Source organism: Miniopterus schreibersii, assembly GCF_964146895.1.
Source record: "Miniopterus schreibersii genome assembly, chromosome: 8".
NCBI lineage: Eukaryota > Metazoa > Chordata > Mammalia > Chiroptera > Miniopteridae > Miniopterus > Miniopterus schreibersii.
The window spans coordinates 11,926,846-11,943,250 of record NC_138109.1 but is presented as its reverse complement, the minus strand read 5'-3'; the positions used below and the strand labels follow the sequence as shown (position 1 = coordinate 11,943,250).

The 16,405-nt window shown below is 53.7% G+C and overlaps 1 protein-coding gene across 1 annotated transcript in view; it reads left to right on the top strand.

Moving 5' to 3' along the window:
* The window catches only part of IGSF21 (immunoglobin superfamily member 21), a 197,355-nt gene that overhangs the window by 167,288 nt on the left and 13,662 nt on the right, over nt 1–16,405 (top strand). Inside the window, exon 4 of the mRNA XM_081144302.1 lies at nt 1,374–1,492. Within this exon, the coding sequence (XP_081000428.1) occupies nt 1,374–1,492 (119 nt within the window). The remainder of the gene's footprint in view (nt 1–1,373; nt 1,493–16,405) is intronic.

The window sequence follows — 16,405 nt, the reverse complement described above, 5'->3', positions numbered from 1 at the left end:
CGTTCTTGAAGTCTTTCATGACAGTCGGCGGAGCAGATGTCAACCTCTGTATGTTCTATGTAAATGAAGGTATTTGTTTATGCTAATGCGTGCGGCGTGGGAAGGAAGGGGAGTTTCAGAGGGGCTGGCTCCGCTCAATGAGGCAACGAGATGAAAACGCAGGCTGGGGGCCCAGGTGTGGGGGTGGCGGGGGGGAGGGGGGGATAGTGAATCATAGGAAATGGAGCTGGAAGACAAAAACGGGGGCACAGCTGAAACAAGAGAAGGAAGGCGTAAATCTGAGGTTAGATTGCTCAGCAGAAACAGATGGGAGGGAGAGGCGCAGCCGGGGACCGTGGAAAACGTGCCCACGAGGGCTGGGAAGGAAGAACGGGCCGAGGAGCCTCCCGTCTCGGGAGGGCAGGCCCGGGACACGCACCCAGAGCCTGCGCTCTTACCCACCGCCCCCTCCTTCCCCAGGGGGTCTCTCCGATAGGACTGGGGGCCAGTGTGGTGGGTAGAGCACTGGAGCATCTCCCCAGTTCCCTGCTGCAGCGTGAGAGCCTCTAAGACCAAACACAGTGACCCCGTTTCTAAGTGTGGCCAGAATAGGCTCCCCTTTGGCTGCGTGATTAGAGCCGGATAAGATTGGAATGTGCTGGAAACCACACAGATGTCCTGAGGCAGCGGCCACGTGGCCTCTAACTCCAGGTTAGGCTCTCGGGACATCACAGGAGGAAGGGACAACAGGTGACAGTGCCTCATCTATTTAATGCCACTTTCATGCCTACAGAGGTCTGGCCGCGGCAGTGTCTGGGAAGCATTAGCCCCATATTTTAGTTAAGAAAACAGAGGCTCAGCGAGAGAGACGGTGTTACTCATACGGTGTACCAACAGCAGGGACAGAACTTGAACTTGGCTCCCTGACACCACGTCAGGGCTCTTCCCTGCAGGAGTGAGCAAAGGGGGCTGGGCATAAAGTGACAGTAAGGCAGCATTCCCGTTGCCATCTGGCTCTTATTGGCCATATGAGGGGAGGGCAACTTTGTCCCCTTTGGAGCCTCCTCATTTGGTAATGACGATCCATACATGGAGGGCTGCCGCGGAGGGGATGCTCCGGGTGACAGTTCTGAGCCTGTGCCACACGCCAGGTGCCTCTGGGCCCATGTCATCCCCAGGGCCCCTTGGGGGTGGGCACCATCGCCACCCCAGTTCACGAAGCTGAAAGGAGCCTAGGTTTAACTTCTGCTGGACACACAGCCCATACCTTCGCCCTCGGAAACACTGAGCACAGGGCCCAGCGTAGTCGGTGTCCGTAAGTGTTGCTTCTCTCAGCACGGCAGGTGCATGTGGTTGACTCAGGAGCCCTCATTCTGCTCCTCTGCCTCCCCCAGGCTGCCCGAGGTCCGCGTCTCGGACAATGGTCCCTACGAGTGCCACGTGGGCATCTACGACCGAGCCACGAGAGAGAAGGTGGTCCTGGCATCGGGCAACATCTTCCTCAACGTTATGGGTGAGTGCAGGGCCCCGGCCCCAGCATCACGGTGAGGAGCTGTGTGTGTGTGCATGTGTGTGGGTGCATGTGTGTGGGTGCGTGTGTGCACGCGCACACGTGCACAGAGGCGCTGTCCTGGGCACCACCTGCCAAAACGCCTGTTGTGCTGGCAGCAGACCCTCTCCTTTCCCTCCCTTGCCCTTGAGGTGTGACCAATGTGTCCTCACCACCAAGGATTTCCTCTCAGGACCCCATTCTTCTACCAGCACTGAGTCCCACCTGTGAAGACAGAGCTGTACCTCACCCCTGGGTCCTCAGGGACCAGGCGCTTTGGAGGGGCTCTGACAGGTTGAAGGAACAAATGAGGAATGGGAGGAGTGATCAGAGCTGCCCACGGGCAGCAGGCTGACGCTGTCTCTGGGCCTCAGTTTTCCCGTCTGTGAGATGGGGGTAGGATGCAGGCCTAATGGATCATTCATGGACCATGCAGCCCCAGGCTCTGTGACCCAGTGAGGGCACAGGGAGGGAGGCCCAGGGCACTGTGGGAGCAGCTATGAGGGCACCTTCCCCAAGCTGAAGCCAGGAGCCACGTCCATGGGAATACCTATGGGGAAAGTGCAGTGGGATGGGTGCTCTGTGGGGGGAGGACAATCCAGGAGCCTCCCTGAGGGGTCTGAGACATCGTCTCAGTGGGGACACACACCTGCTGCAGAAAGAAGGATTCTGGCCTGGCCACATGTCTTCTCCCGAAACCCTCCAAGGCCTTGGCTGAGATGGTGGGCATTAAGTGATGAGGTAGAAAGCACACTGGGCTGGATGTCGGGGCTCCTGGGTTCAGGCACTGGCTCTGTGCCTCCATTTCTACATATGCAAAGTGGGGATGCTAATGCTCAGGCTTGTCTCTGGCTGCCTGTGTCCCGCACCCCACCCTCGGTTTCCCCATTTGTAAAAACAGGGGCACTGATGTTCTTGCCAGGAACACGCTCAGATTCTGCCTCAAGAACTCTAGGGACTTGGTCTCAACTCGGGGCTCCAGTGTTCTCCGATTTTCTTATCAAATGATATTTATCAGGGAAACAAAGCTCGCAGTACTCGGGCAATCAATGAAAGCATAAAGGCCCCGATGAAAGCCGCTGCTTCTGGGGAAATTGAAATCCTCCAAAGGCCAGACCTCCAGGAGGATGTTGATTCCCACAGCGGCAGCATGCGGTGCGCTCTGGCCTCCTGGGGGCCGGGCCGGGCAGGAGGTGGCATGGCTTCGTGGCTCGGCAAGGTCTGGAATGGGGAGGGGGGGCTGGGAGGGACAGCGGGGTGCAGTGTGAAGAGGTTTCCGCATAGGATCTCCTGTCACCCAGTGGCCACGTCAGCTGTGAGGCAGGAACGGTACTGTGCCCATTGCGCAGACCTGGGCTCAGAGAACGAAGCGACTTGGCCAAGGCTGAGAGGGTTAAAGGAGATAATCCACAGAGCAGAGTGCTCTGAGCTCAGGCCCATTCCCAAGGCTCAATAAACAGTATCTCTTATAGTACCAGCAAATAATAATCATGTCAGCTAAAAATCAGGCACAATTAGAAAGGTTAAAAATTGTGCCCCCCTGCCCCCCACCTCCATGACTCTCTCCTTTAAATATATGTCAAGGCCAGTTTCAAAAAATTATAATCTATTCATTGTTTTGGCCTGTCTGTGACTCTGCATAGACCCTCTCTCTTGTCTCACACGCACACAAAGACCCTTCCTCCTAGTGAGTGGAGGTCATCCAAAGCTGGGGTGTCCTGTGTGCCACATGGGATCCTAAGGACCACGGCAACCAACAGCAGTGTAATATAGCCCCTGTCCAATTTGGAGGTCAAAGGGAAGCCCCCCAGGACAGTGGGGAGAGGGGAGCGGGGAGCCGGCACAGCCCAGGGCCCCACGTGCGTCAAAAGCACAGAGCAGCTCCGCTGGGGAGTGGGGCGTCCCGGTCTGCCATTGCCAAGTTTGCATCCAGCGCATTCTAATGCGCTGCTTCCAGAGGCCTCTGGGTAGAGATCAAAATGCGAGAGTGGCTGTAATTTCACGCCTATAACATCCCCGCTATGTGGTGGGAAAAGACATTTGGGAGCCCCGTGGGTGACACCAAGGGTTCGTGCCGCACGCAGTCATTAAAATGTTTTTATCCGAGCTGCAGATAAATTGTAAGCCAATTTCAAAGTTGCATGCTGGGCCCCGGGAATGCATTACACACAGCCTCAGAAGCATTGCCAAGGCTCTTCTTGGGGGTGCAGGGAATGCGGGAGAGCACGCTAAGGGTGCGATGTTACAATCAATTAAATGCGGTGAGGCCCAGACCCCCCACCCTGTCCGAGCCAAGACGCTGCTCTTCCGGTGCCACCAGAAGACAGAAGCATGGAGTTCCTCTGCCACCCTCGCCATACAGAGCTGCCACCACCGAGGGCTCTTCCAATCCACAGCTGAGAATCGAGGCCCCATTCTGTCAACCATGGTCTGTGTGCCCAGCACTGGCTGCTGAATGTCAACCCACAGTTAATCACGTGGCCTTCACGAAAGCCCTCCGAGGCAGGCATGTCATCCCCATTTTACAGATGAGGGAACAGGGCCTCTGAGAGTTTAAGGGGCTCACCCACGTGAGTGGCAAAGCTGAGGGTCCCACCAGGTCTGCCCAAGGTCAGAGCTGGTGCTCCAAACAGCAACTCTGAACTCCAAGGGAAACGTCCCTACTTTTGACACAAAGACTGTTAGTAACTCAGATGTCAGGAAGCAATGGGGGTGGGGCAGTGCAGAGTGGGAGAGAGGGGTGCTCACCTCCCTCGGTAAGACTGGGGCCTCACTCGGAGCAGTTGGCTCTCTGAAACTCAGACAGTCGGGTGGGGGTCTTTTTTCCTCTGGGGGCCTGTAGGCATCTGGGAGGGCAATAAGCATCTCTCCATTTCTGTGCCCCAGCTCCCATGGGTGCCTCTCCCATCCTCTGCTACCCAGGGCTCCTCACTACTCATACCCTCTGGAAAGAGCACTGGACTTGGAGTCCAGCAGACCTGAGTCCAAATCCAGGTCAATTTCTGCTTGTGACATGGACAGTCTGGTACTGAGCTTCCTTTCCAGTAAAGACGATATCAGAATGTCTTTTCCGTTAACATTTATTAGAATAGGCCCCTCTTAGCTTGGTTACATCTGCCAAGACCCTATTTCCAAGCCAGGTCACATTGACAGGCACTAGGGGCCAGGATTTCAACATATCTTTTTGGGGGGAAACAATTCAACTAACAACAGTAACTGGGCTAGGAGGTAGCCGAGCAGGATTCGCCGTCTGACTCTGAATGGGACGCGCTCTGCTCCCAGCCACAGGGGTCACCCTTCACTGAGCATTTACTAATATGCCAGGCACTGTGCTAAGCTCCTCATAAGTTAACTTAATGAACCATTGCGGCAGCTCTATTAGGTGGGTACTAATATTTCCCCTCTGACAGATGAAGAAACCCAGAGGTTCTACCACTTGCCTAGGCCGCCCGGCCAGCTAGCGGCAGAGCAGGGGCGATGCCTTTTACACACTTCACCACTCTGCCCCACCAGAAGCCACAGTATCAATCAGCATTGATAAATGTCCCATCTCGAGATCCCTGTCTCTCTTCTGCAGGCGTCCAAGTGAGGTTGGCAGATGAAGGTAGAGTTTTGGAACCTGAGGCTGAAAAGGCACCAAACCACCCCATATGCTTTTCAAACCTGGGGCCAGGGGAAAAGCACAACTGGTGCTTTTTCCCCTGTGGTTTTTTTCCTCTTTTTTTGGTTTTTTTGAGATATTACGCAATCACTTAGAGTGCACAATTCAGTGACTTTTAGCATATTCACATATTCACAGCATTGTGCAGCCGCTTTTAGACCATTTTCTTTACCCCAAAAGAAACCCTGTGCCCATCAGCCATCGCCCCGCAGCCCAGACCCCCTCCCCCAGTCTTAGGCAAACACTAACCTACTTTCTGCCTCTATGGATTTGCCTGGACATTTCACGTCAATTATACAATTTGGATTATACAATACGTGCCCTTTCGTGACTTCCTGCATTTAGTGCAATGTCCCCAAGGTTTATCCATACTGGAGCGTGTATCACGCTTCATTCCTTCCCATGGCCGAATGATATTCTACGTGTGACAGACGACCTTTAATTTATCCACTCACCAACCAATGGGCACTCAGGCTGTTTCCACTGTGGGCCTATTGTGAGTAATTGTACAATGAGCCTTCATGTTCAAGTTTTAGTGTCAACGTCTATTTTTAATTTTCTTGTAAAGTAGTATTTTGATTTGCGTTTCCCTGATGGCTAATGATGCCGAGCATCTTTTCATGTGTTTACTGGCCATTTGGATATCTGCTTTGGAGAAAGATCTTCAGAGCCTTTGCTCATTTTCAGTTCAGTTATTTGTCTTTTTATCATTAAGTCGTAAGAGTTTTTATTCCAGATATAAGGGCCTCGTCAGATATATAATTTGCATATGTTTTACCCCATCTCGAGTTATCATTTCACTTTCTTGACGGTGTTCTTTAAGGGAAAAGGGTTTCATTTTGATGAAGTCCAGCGTATGCGTTCTTTTCTTTCATTGCCTGTGCATTTGATTTTCTATTGAAGGAGCTTTTGCCTGACCCAAGGTGATTTATTCCTATGTTTTCTTCTAACAGTGTTTGTGCTTTTTACTCTCACATTTAGGTTTGTGGCCTATTTTGAGTTGGTTTTTGTGCATGGTGTGAAAGAGGAGTCTGCCTCCATGATTTGCATGTGGATATTCAGTCGTCCCGGCCCCATTTTTTGAACAGACCCTTCTTTCCCCGTTGAATTGTCTTGGCATCCTTGCTGAGATGCAATTGACTGTGAATGTGAGGGTTTATTTCTAGACTCTCTGTTCTATTCCCTGGATCTATATGTCCATCCGTATGCACTTCTGGTTCTTTCTAAAGCCATCTGGCCACCTCCAGTCTGGCTCTGGAGCTTCCCTGCTTGTGTCTGTGCACAAGAAGTTCCCAGCAAGTCCTCCTGGGGCCACTCCTTCCAGCTTTCCCATTACAAGAGCCTCAGCCTGGGCCTGGTGAGTGCTCCCAGGGGGAAGGAGACTGTAAGCGTGCCGCAGGTGATAGGCCACTTCCATGAGACCAGGCCAGAACTAGGATTGCCAGAGACCAGGAGCTCTGCTTTCTAAGACCAGATTCTGGTTTTTAAAAATGAATTTAGAGAAAGAGAGGAAGGAAGAGGGAGAGAATCATTGATGAAGCATCTATCAGCTGTCTCCTGCATGCCCCCTACTGGGGATCAAGCCCACAACCTCGGATCTGTGCCCTGACCTGGAATCAAACCAGTGACCTCATGGTTCATGGGACAGTGTTCAACCAACTGAGCCACACTGGCCAGATTCTTGAACTTGATTCGCTGGACTCCCAGCCCAGTGCTCCTCTCTAAAAAAAGGAGCACATTTCCAGAACCAATAATTGGAGGGTCGAAGACCTCCCTTGACTGGGGAAGGAGAGATGTCTATGGCTCCTTGGGGGATGGGGAGATCCGAGGGCTGGGGGTAGACCCTGTGCCCCTCCAAGGCCTGCTGATGCTCCCACAGGCCTGAGCAAAACAGAAGTGACACAACTCTGAGTCTCCAAAGTATGCCATTGGGAAAGGGGGCTTCGGTTTGCAGGACCCCCCCCTTCAAGGAGCCTGCCTGAGCACAGGACAGCTGTGAGGGATGTCAGAACCAGCAGTTGTAGGTGTATGTGGCCATCCAGGGGGCAGGTTGGGTCCCTGGAGGGAGGCTGCTTGAATGAGAATCCCTGGGGGTCTGCAAGCAGGGTAGCTGGGAGGCAAGATTGAGAGCCACCGGCAGCCCTCTTCAAGCCCAGGACACCTGCTGGGTAGGAAATGATCAGCTCCTTCCCCTGTCTTGGAGCCTGAGCACATGAGCCTCCTGCTGGGCTCAAGCTAATTACATGAACTGGCCCCAGGCGACTGTAGTGGCCACAGGTTCCAGAGCACATGTTGCTGTCAGGAGGAGGTGTGGGTGGGTTGGGATCCAGGCCAGAGCCTAGAGGAGCCCAGGGCACTGAGAGGCAGAGGATGCCACTCCACTCCCCACCCCAGAAGCCCCCCAGATCCTGAGGACCAGGCCTGGGCACTCTTGTCCCCCAAGCAACAGTCTGGGCAGGCCGACCGTCAAGCCCTCTCCCCTCCCCACTCCTCCTTCCCACCCACTCTGGCTGCTGACAAGCACCCCGGGTCTTCCACACTGGACACGACAGGGCTGCAGCCGCCACTTGAATTATCCCTCCATCCAGGACGGCTGACTGGAAACAGCGCCTCCTTCCTTAGAGAGCTGAGGAGCAGTTAAGGGTATGAACCTTGTGTTCAGCCATGAATTTTAAACTCAGTTTGCAACCACTAGCAATAAAAGCGGCAAATGTTTATTGCACATTTACTATACACCAGGCACAGTTCTGCTTTGCACCTGTCAACACATTTAATTGTCATAACAGCCCTCTAAGGTGGCGTCTGCTGCCACCGTCCCCACTTACAAGTGTGAAAACAGTGATGTAAAAAATGTGCCCGAGGGCGCAGGTCCAGTAAGGACAGGATCAGGATTCAAACCCAGGCAGGTGGGCTGCAGAGCCCTGGGCCTAACCATCGCGCACACTGGCAGGTTGTTTAAGCCCCTTGAGCCTCAGTTTCTCTATTTGCTAAGTGGGGGGGTTACAGTAACACCTCCCCTGCTAGGGCATGAGAGGTAAAGGCCTGTGTCCCCAGCTCTCAGCAAGCTCACGAAAGGGGTGGTTGTTCTTACTTCTCACAGATTCTGCCCTAACTGTCACACTGCAAGTGATGGTGGGGCCTAGGAAGGGGTTGAGCACTGCAGGAAGAGGTGTCTGGCCTGTGGGAGATCTCTAAGCCAGGCGATGACAGCTCCGGCCTCCCACCCTGGGCTCTGGTAGAGGTGATCAGCCCTGAGTACAGCCCCACCTCCTCCACAATCTCGCTGTGACTTTTCCTCTCCAAGCCTCAGTTTCCTCATCTGGAAACTGGGGGCAATGAAGTTTCCTGCTTTTAGAGCCCTTGTGAGGCATAAAAGAGATGGTGCGTAGAGAAAGTCCTGAGGGAGGCGCAGGCAGTTGGAAGGGGAGAGAGACAGGAGCTAGCCCAGGGCTCAGGCAGTAGAGGTGGAACGTGCCAGGTGTTTCCAGACAGAAGCCACAGAACCTGGGGACCAATTGAAAATATGAGAGCAGATGTGGGGGACATGGCACGACCTGGCATGAGACAATCCCCTGAGAAGGTGCCAGTGAAACCATGTGATCTCACTCAGCAGAGGTGACTACTGAAAACGGGCTGTTGGTGTAGAAGCAGCCAGGGCTATAGTGCTGGGGACCTCTGTGGGCCTCCCCCTCACCAGCCAGAGCTCCCGATGGGGCAGCTAGCTGGGCAGAAGGGGCGTGAGACAGATGGCTGGGCTGGGCTGCCAGAGGGGGCTGCAGCCCAGTGACTGAGGCCAGAGTGGCCTGGGTCTTCCTAGATGAACATAAGAGCATCTTCAGAGACTGGACACAGCCCTGATGAGTGCCTGGGTCTGGCCAGGGACCTGGAGGAAGGCTGCCTGCTCTGCCTGCCTGCCTGCCTGCCTGCCCATGGGCCCCCAGCTAGCTGAGGTCACCAGCTGAGAGCTAGTTCAGAGAGTGGACCAGACAGATGGGTTGGGGGCTCGGAGGAACACTTCGGAGCTAACTGGGTCATCTACCAAGGACGGTCACTTCCCAGCTTCAGCCCCAAAGGCCCAAGCCTGCTAACCACCTCCTGGACAGACTTCTAGAATGCTCCATCCCTCCCTCTCTGAACAGAGCCCTGGAAAGGAGGAATGCCCTTGACCACAGCCTGCTGTGTCCTCAGCAACAGGCCCACAAGTCTTCCCTGTGCTGCCTCACTGACAGCTGGCAAACCATGGGCGACGCAGAGAGGTCAGGGAGCATGCCTGGCGTCCCACAGCGGTGAGCAGGCTGGGATTTGAACTCAGGTCTGCTGGGAGCCAGAGCCCTTGATTCTCCCACTGCACAAGGCTTCCAGGAAGAGGGAGGGACATCGTCCCTCTCCAAGTGTGGGGCAATGTGGCAGTCAGGTGGGCCTCAGCCAGAGACCAGGACTCCTCTCTCTCAACAGACAGCTGGGATTATTTGTATTGCACCATCGGCTATTCCTCCCAGCCATCTGGGGAGTCAGCAAGATCAATACCCCCATTTTACAGAAAAGAAAACTGAGTCTGCTAATAAAGAGAAGCCTAGAGTCTGAACCTGACGTTCTAAGATTGCCACTCTCCCTCCATGGGGATCTGAGGCCCTGAGCTGGGGGTGCAGACAAGGCTTCCGAAGCACATCTGAGAATTGAGTGTGATTTGAAACCTCTCTGACTCATGACAGTGGCTGGACGGAGGGGACTGCTCAGTCAGGCAGCACGCACTGTCCCTGGGGCCTCAGAGCAGACCAGCCCTTCTCTGAGGAAGACCATTTGCTCGTGCATTCCTCATACTTACAAGTTCTGCATTCAACCACTATTTATCAGCACCTTCTATCTGCCTGCTATGGGGAAGGACTGAGAGATTTCTTTTAACATGGAACAGCCAAGACATACGATTTTTCGTGGTGAATTTTGCAGTCACAGGGCGTCAAACATTGCTCCAAGCATTTTAAATATATTCATTTAATCCTCACAACTCTAGGAGGTATGTACTTCTATTATTACCATTTTAAGAAATGAGAAAACTGAGGCCCAGAGAGGTTAAGTAACTTGCCCAAGGTCACACAGCGAGTGAGTGGCAGAACTGGTTTTTAAACTTAGACTGCCTGGCTCAAGAGCCTGTCCATAGTCTCTCATGGAATTGCCCAGCATGCCCTCCTGAGCCAAGCTGTAGAGATTCATCTGCTCACCGGAATTGCCCAGGGCCCTCTCTGGAATTGTCAGCAGCCCCCCAAGGCCCTCACCAGCACCCTGGACCTGCTGCACCTCACTGACCAGGACTCGCCTCCTGTTCTAAGATTACCTCCCTCCACCTCCTTCCCAGCCCTCCAGGCCATTTCCTGGGCCCCACCAGAGCAGGTCTGCAGGTGCCTCGTTAAACCTTGACAAGTGTTAAGTCTGTGCTGTGCTTTGTTCTCTCCACCACTGGGAGCTGGATTTAGTGTCTCCAGCAGAAGGTAAGCTTCCCCTGCCTGGGACAGGGCCCTTAATTACAAGTGATATGTGGCTGTTGAAACTGTGGCGCCTCGGGCCCAGAGATTTCAGGAGCAGGCATGAGGCTGAGGTTATAGGTGTGAACAGAGCTGTGTCAGGAGCTGGGGGCGCAGGGACAGGGCAACTATGGGAGACAATGAGCTGACCCCTGGCAGTTCCCACTGCCTATAGACCCTCTAGGAGGGAAGCAAAGAATCCCACAGCCTCATGTACAAAAGGGGAAACTAAGACCAAGAGCAGGCTCCAAGTTGGCTTGGCCCAGGAGTCAGCAGTCCTGTCTCTGCTGCCAGCTTGCCCTGCACCCCTGGACTCACTTTCCCCATCTGTACATGAGGAGGCAGGACTACGTCACTCACTCCCTAGGAGTGATAATCTTGATAACTTTAATAATCATAATAATCTTAATAACATAAAGCTAGCTCCGATCAAATGCTTATTATGTGTCAGGCATGGTGCTAAGTTCTTGGTGATTAATTCTTGTGTTTAATTCTTATGACAGCTGGTGTGAGAGTGAGTGTGGGAGGAAAGGCAAGGCCACAGTGGGGCCCTGAATCCAGTGACATCTGTCCAGGGATGCCACAGGAGCTGGGATGGGCCTTGAAAGCTCCCTGCAGTGGCCTGGGGATTTGGGAGCAGGAGCAAGAGTGGAGAGGGTATTTCCTGAGCAACTATGGTGGAAGGTGCACCCTCCCAGCTGATTGCCCAGGCCCATCAGAAGAGAGAGCCCCAACTCCTGAGGCTCCCCATAAGGGAGAGCTAGGCCCTCCTCTGCTGACCAGCACCACTGGCTGACAGCGGGTCAGGAGGTCTTCTTCCTCTCTAACCTTGAACCCTCTGGGCCTCCCTGCACAGAGCAAAAGACTTGAGAACTGAAGACTAGGAATCCTCTAGTCCAGTTCCAGGGAACCCTCCCCAGAGTGACCACCAGTAAGCAGAGAGGGTGGTGAAGTAATCTCTCCACCCCTCAGCTCCATCCTGCCCACTGTGTACCTGGGGAGCCAGTGGGTCCCGGACTCAGGGTGCAGAGGGCACTCACTGAGCAAATCCATGCCACCCCTTCCCCCCCAGGGACCCCTGCAAACATCAACTCAGCACACACTCGCTGAGATCTGCCCTATGCTACCCTATGCTGGGGTCCCGTCAACAGAATGAACCAGTGTCCCTGGCATGAGGAGCTCCCAGGCCAGCAGCCAGAGTGAGTGATGTAGGCAAAGGTCAGCCACTGTCCCAGGACCAGGGATGGAGGTTACTGTTCACCAATTTCATGGCCAATGGATACATGGACTTACCATATACCAGGCCTCCTGCAAAGAGCTACAAAAGTGTGAGCTCAGCTATCCTCACAACAGCCCCGGGAGACAGATACTGTCGGTTCCCCATTTTGCAGATGAGAGAACTGAGGCTGGGATGGGGACAGAGCGGTCAGAGATGAGATAGGTGGCCAAGGCCCTGCACATGGGGCCAGGGCAAGAGGCCAGGTGTGTGGGATCTCTGGGACACCCCACCCCCAAATCAAGCCCCTCCTCCCTGGCCACGAGTTGGATCCCAGTGGGAATAAAGCTTGGCTCCGCCTCACCCAGTTCCTGAAAATGACACTCCAGTAGATGTAGGACAAACGAAGCAAGCAGACTTAAATGTTCATCATGGAAACTGGACGATGGGTACAAGGGTGCCCATTGTACAAGTATCTGAACTCCTATAGGTTGGAAATTTTTCACTGTAAAATGCTGGGGAGAAAAACACTGCACAGCGCTCTTCCCCCAAAGCCCTTCCTCCACGGCCCCTCCCCTCTGCTCCCTCCTCTGCTCCCCTGGAAATTGCTTTATGGGAAGTAGGCAGCAAGAATGATTTACTTGCCCTCTGACTCGGAAATCAATCTTAAAATGCTGATAGGACGGGAAACAATCCGGCCGCAGAGCCCACTGGGAAATCTGCTGAAAAGGAGGCTCTGAGCTGGGGGCAGGGCTTGGGAACTCTGCTGTAAGGTTGGCAGGGGTGGCCTCTGCCAGGGACTTCAGTCCTCACAAGTGCCCCACACGAGACAGGCACACTGTGGGTGAGGCTCAGAAAGCTAGCAACCGCCCAAGGGACACACTGCTTGTGAACAGAAGGGCAGTGACCTGGGGCCAGGTGGCCCAGGCCCTGGGTAGGGAAGGTCAGGGGTAAGTCCTGTTCTGAGCCCCAGAACACCATAGCCCAGTGTTTAGGGGGTCGAAGTTCTGCTGCAAGGGACAGAAGTCCAGGGTCCGGGGAGGGGAGGTATGTAGAAGAGCCCTGAACTTGAACTTGAGCAGGGAGAACTTGAGCTGGGTGCCACTGCCGCTTGCCAGATCTAGAACATGTTTCTCTACTTGCTAGGGCCTTCCCAGGCTTCTACAGGCTTCCGGAGGCTTCTTTCACGAAACTACAAGTCCGGCACCTGGTAAAATCACCCATGTGTGTAATATATACCTCTGGGATACATTGAAAGCATCTCCCAAATAGCCAGGCTTGCTGCTATTTAAAACGGATTCATGTCACACCCCATAGATTTCATCTCTGCAAAAATGGCACCTATCTGGGCCTGAACACATTGGCTCTATTGTCACATAAACTACAATGGCGTGGAAGGGTTGAGGTAGCCCCACGTGGTGGCCACGGACAGGCTGCCTCCAGCCAGGAAACCCAGGCGCAGGGCGGGTCCGTATGGGACTGGCAGCCTAGGAGCCACCCAGGAGGCTGGGAACATTGACGAACAGCCAGTCGAGGCACCGGCAGAAAGCTGCTCCACTGTGGGGGCGGCGCTTTGGGTATTTGAAATGCTTTATACCAATGAGTGCAGAGAGTCAGAGAGTTGGGGAGCCCTCTACCTGTGCCCACTCTGCTGAGGCCTGGAGAAGAACACTGAGATTCGCCCTCGCTGAGCCTTGCGGTAATAATTTTCACTATGTTTCCTGAGCACCTACTATAGACCAAGTCCTTAGTTCACGTAACACTACCATGGAGCGAGGCTTGCTCTCCCTAATACAGAGATGAGTGGACTGCAGCTTGCAGACGTCGAAGTAGGGGTTCCCACACTGAACTTGCTTTAGAACCTCCTGGAACGCTTGTTACAGCCCAGGCGGCTGGACCCCACGGGTTTCTAATTCAGCAGGTCTGGAATGGGGCTGGAGAATTTGCATTGCTAACAAGCTCCCAGGGAAGGCTGCTGCTCTAGGTCGGGGCCACACTTTGAGAACCCCGGGACCCAAGGCATAGTCTGCAAAATAGACTCTAGAACACAACCCAGACCCAACCCAGAACCTGCGGCCTGGCCTCCCCTGAAGTGTGTGTGTGTGTGTGTGTGTGTGTGTGTGTGTGTGCAGGGTTTTATGTCTCCAGCAGTGCCCTGCGTAGAATCCCACTCTGCCAGCTTTGCCTAAGCGGCTGCCCCCCTCCAGCACCCGCCCTGCGCCCCCAGCAGTCAGCCAGGGCCTCAGGGGGGTTGTTCATTTCATCTCTCACCATTGCAAAAGCACAGCAGCTGGCGGGGAGGGGCAGGCAGGTGAGCGGGGGGGGGGGGGGGGGGCCTCCAGCCCGCTCCCCGCCGAGAGGGAGGCAGTGGGTGGATCAGGCCCGCAGCCCCAGGGCTCCCCGTGACCCCTCTCCGCTCAGAAAGGCCCCCACCTGGCAGGGAGGGTCCCGGCAGCGGCACCCACACTGGCAATGACCTGGACTGCAGCTCCCCACCCTCGCCATTGCATCAGCACAAGGCTCCCCACTGCTTTCAAGTCGGAGGGGGCGGTGGGCTCAGCTCAGCAGCTGCCGCATGAAAGGGCCCGTTCGTTGCAGCCCATATAAGCACAGACGCTGCGTTTATCTCTCTTGTCACTGATGGCGGCTCCATTTGGGGGCTTTTTGTCAGGTTTTTTTCCCTTGGCTGCTGTTACTACTCAGTTCAATATTTAATTTTCCCATAAACCAAAGAATTGTACTTTTTCTCTCTCAAGTCCCACTCCCACTGTGGAATCTGCACCCCCACCCTCACCCCCAGCTTCTGCTGGGAGATCCGGGCTTGGGTGGGGCTGGAGATTTCAGTCCTTCTGAATTGGGCGGGAACTGGGGGGCAGGACACTTGAGCCCCTCCCCTTAACTCATCCACTTATTCACTTGACAAGTATTTATCGAGCAAATTTTTGTGTGTCAGGCCTTGGGATTCGACCATAGACAAAGAGAGTTTCTGCCCTCATGGTGCTTACATTCTAGTGCGGGATATGGGAGAAAAGACAAGTGTGCAGAACAATGCATGACATAATTATGCATTCACTATGATGACCTCTGTGAAGAAATAAAAAAGTGCCGTGACAGGCAATAACTGGAGACCTAGCTTAGATTGCAAAGTGTCACTTGAAAGATGAGCAGGCCCCAGCTGTGTAAAATGCTGAATGAGGACTTCAGACAGAGGAAGCAACAGATACAAAGGCCCTGGGGTTGGAACAACCTTAGGGTGTTCGTGGACCTCCCAGAAATCTCATTGTGTTTGGAGCAAGGTGATCCAGGGAGGATCCAGACACGGCTAGATGTGGGGGCAGGACCCGCAGCATCTCAGGGTCCTGTGGGATTCCTTCCACAAACCGGCTGCGCACTTGCCTGTGCTAGGAAAAATGAAGGAAGATGGAAAACAAACAGGAACTGAGATTGAATTCCTGCGTGGCAGGCCTGCAATAGTTCTGAGGTCAGGGTGAAGAAAGACACAGCTCCGGCCTTCAGGACCCAGGACAGAATGACAAGCAGTATGCTCCCAGAGCCCAGAGGATAAACCCTAAATGAGTCTGCCAAAGTCCTGGAAGACTGCCTGGAGGCAGCAACACCTAAGGCCAGCCCTAAAGGATGTGGCAAAGCTAACTAGCACGAGGACTGGTATGTGCAGGGCACAGAGGAGGCGAGCAAGGTGAGGAAGGAACCTTGGGCAGCTCAGTTGTACCTGGAGCAGAGAAGGCTTCCTGGAGGAGATGCTCGTGTGAGCAGTATCTTAAAGAAGTAGAGAGAGACTGGAAGAGAAGGTGGGGGGAAAAAATCTGAGATGTGGGACCAAAAAAAAAAAAAGAAAGAAATTAACATAGGAAACTTGGAGGCACATTTATATTCATGGACACTTTTATATTAAGAGGGTGGTTTTCTTTTTTCTTTTTTGAAATATAGTGTAATGACTAAGAGCTGATTGAAAAGGAAGGCAGTCAATAGAGCAGGCATGCTGAGAGGAAAGAATGGATTTTTGCAAATAATATAATTTTGAACTTGTCTTTTCCCCTCCCCCCTCCCCCAAATCTAATTGATTACCACGCCATGATAAATGACACTCAGAGCAGAAGTGTGCTAAGCACCACCATAAAGTGGTACCCAAGGAACAGGACGGATGAGCCCTTCCTCCAGACAATGGCCATTCCAGGGAGTGGACGGAACTCCCCCATACGTCCCTCTCAGCCAAGGGATGGGTGCGGGCAATCGAAGAGGTAAGATAAATAACCCCTTTCTGTTTGCGCAGCACTCTGCTGTCCTTATAGAGGCCTAAGTTCATTTTTTTCATTTGCTTCTCTCAAAAATTCCCGAAGCTGAAAGGTTGGCCGGGTATGTTTTATTGAACCCATTTTATAGTTGAGAAGACTGACACCTGGAGGAGGGGTCAGTTGATTTGCCCAAATTCCCAATGGGAGGATTGGTAGCAAAACCTGGGC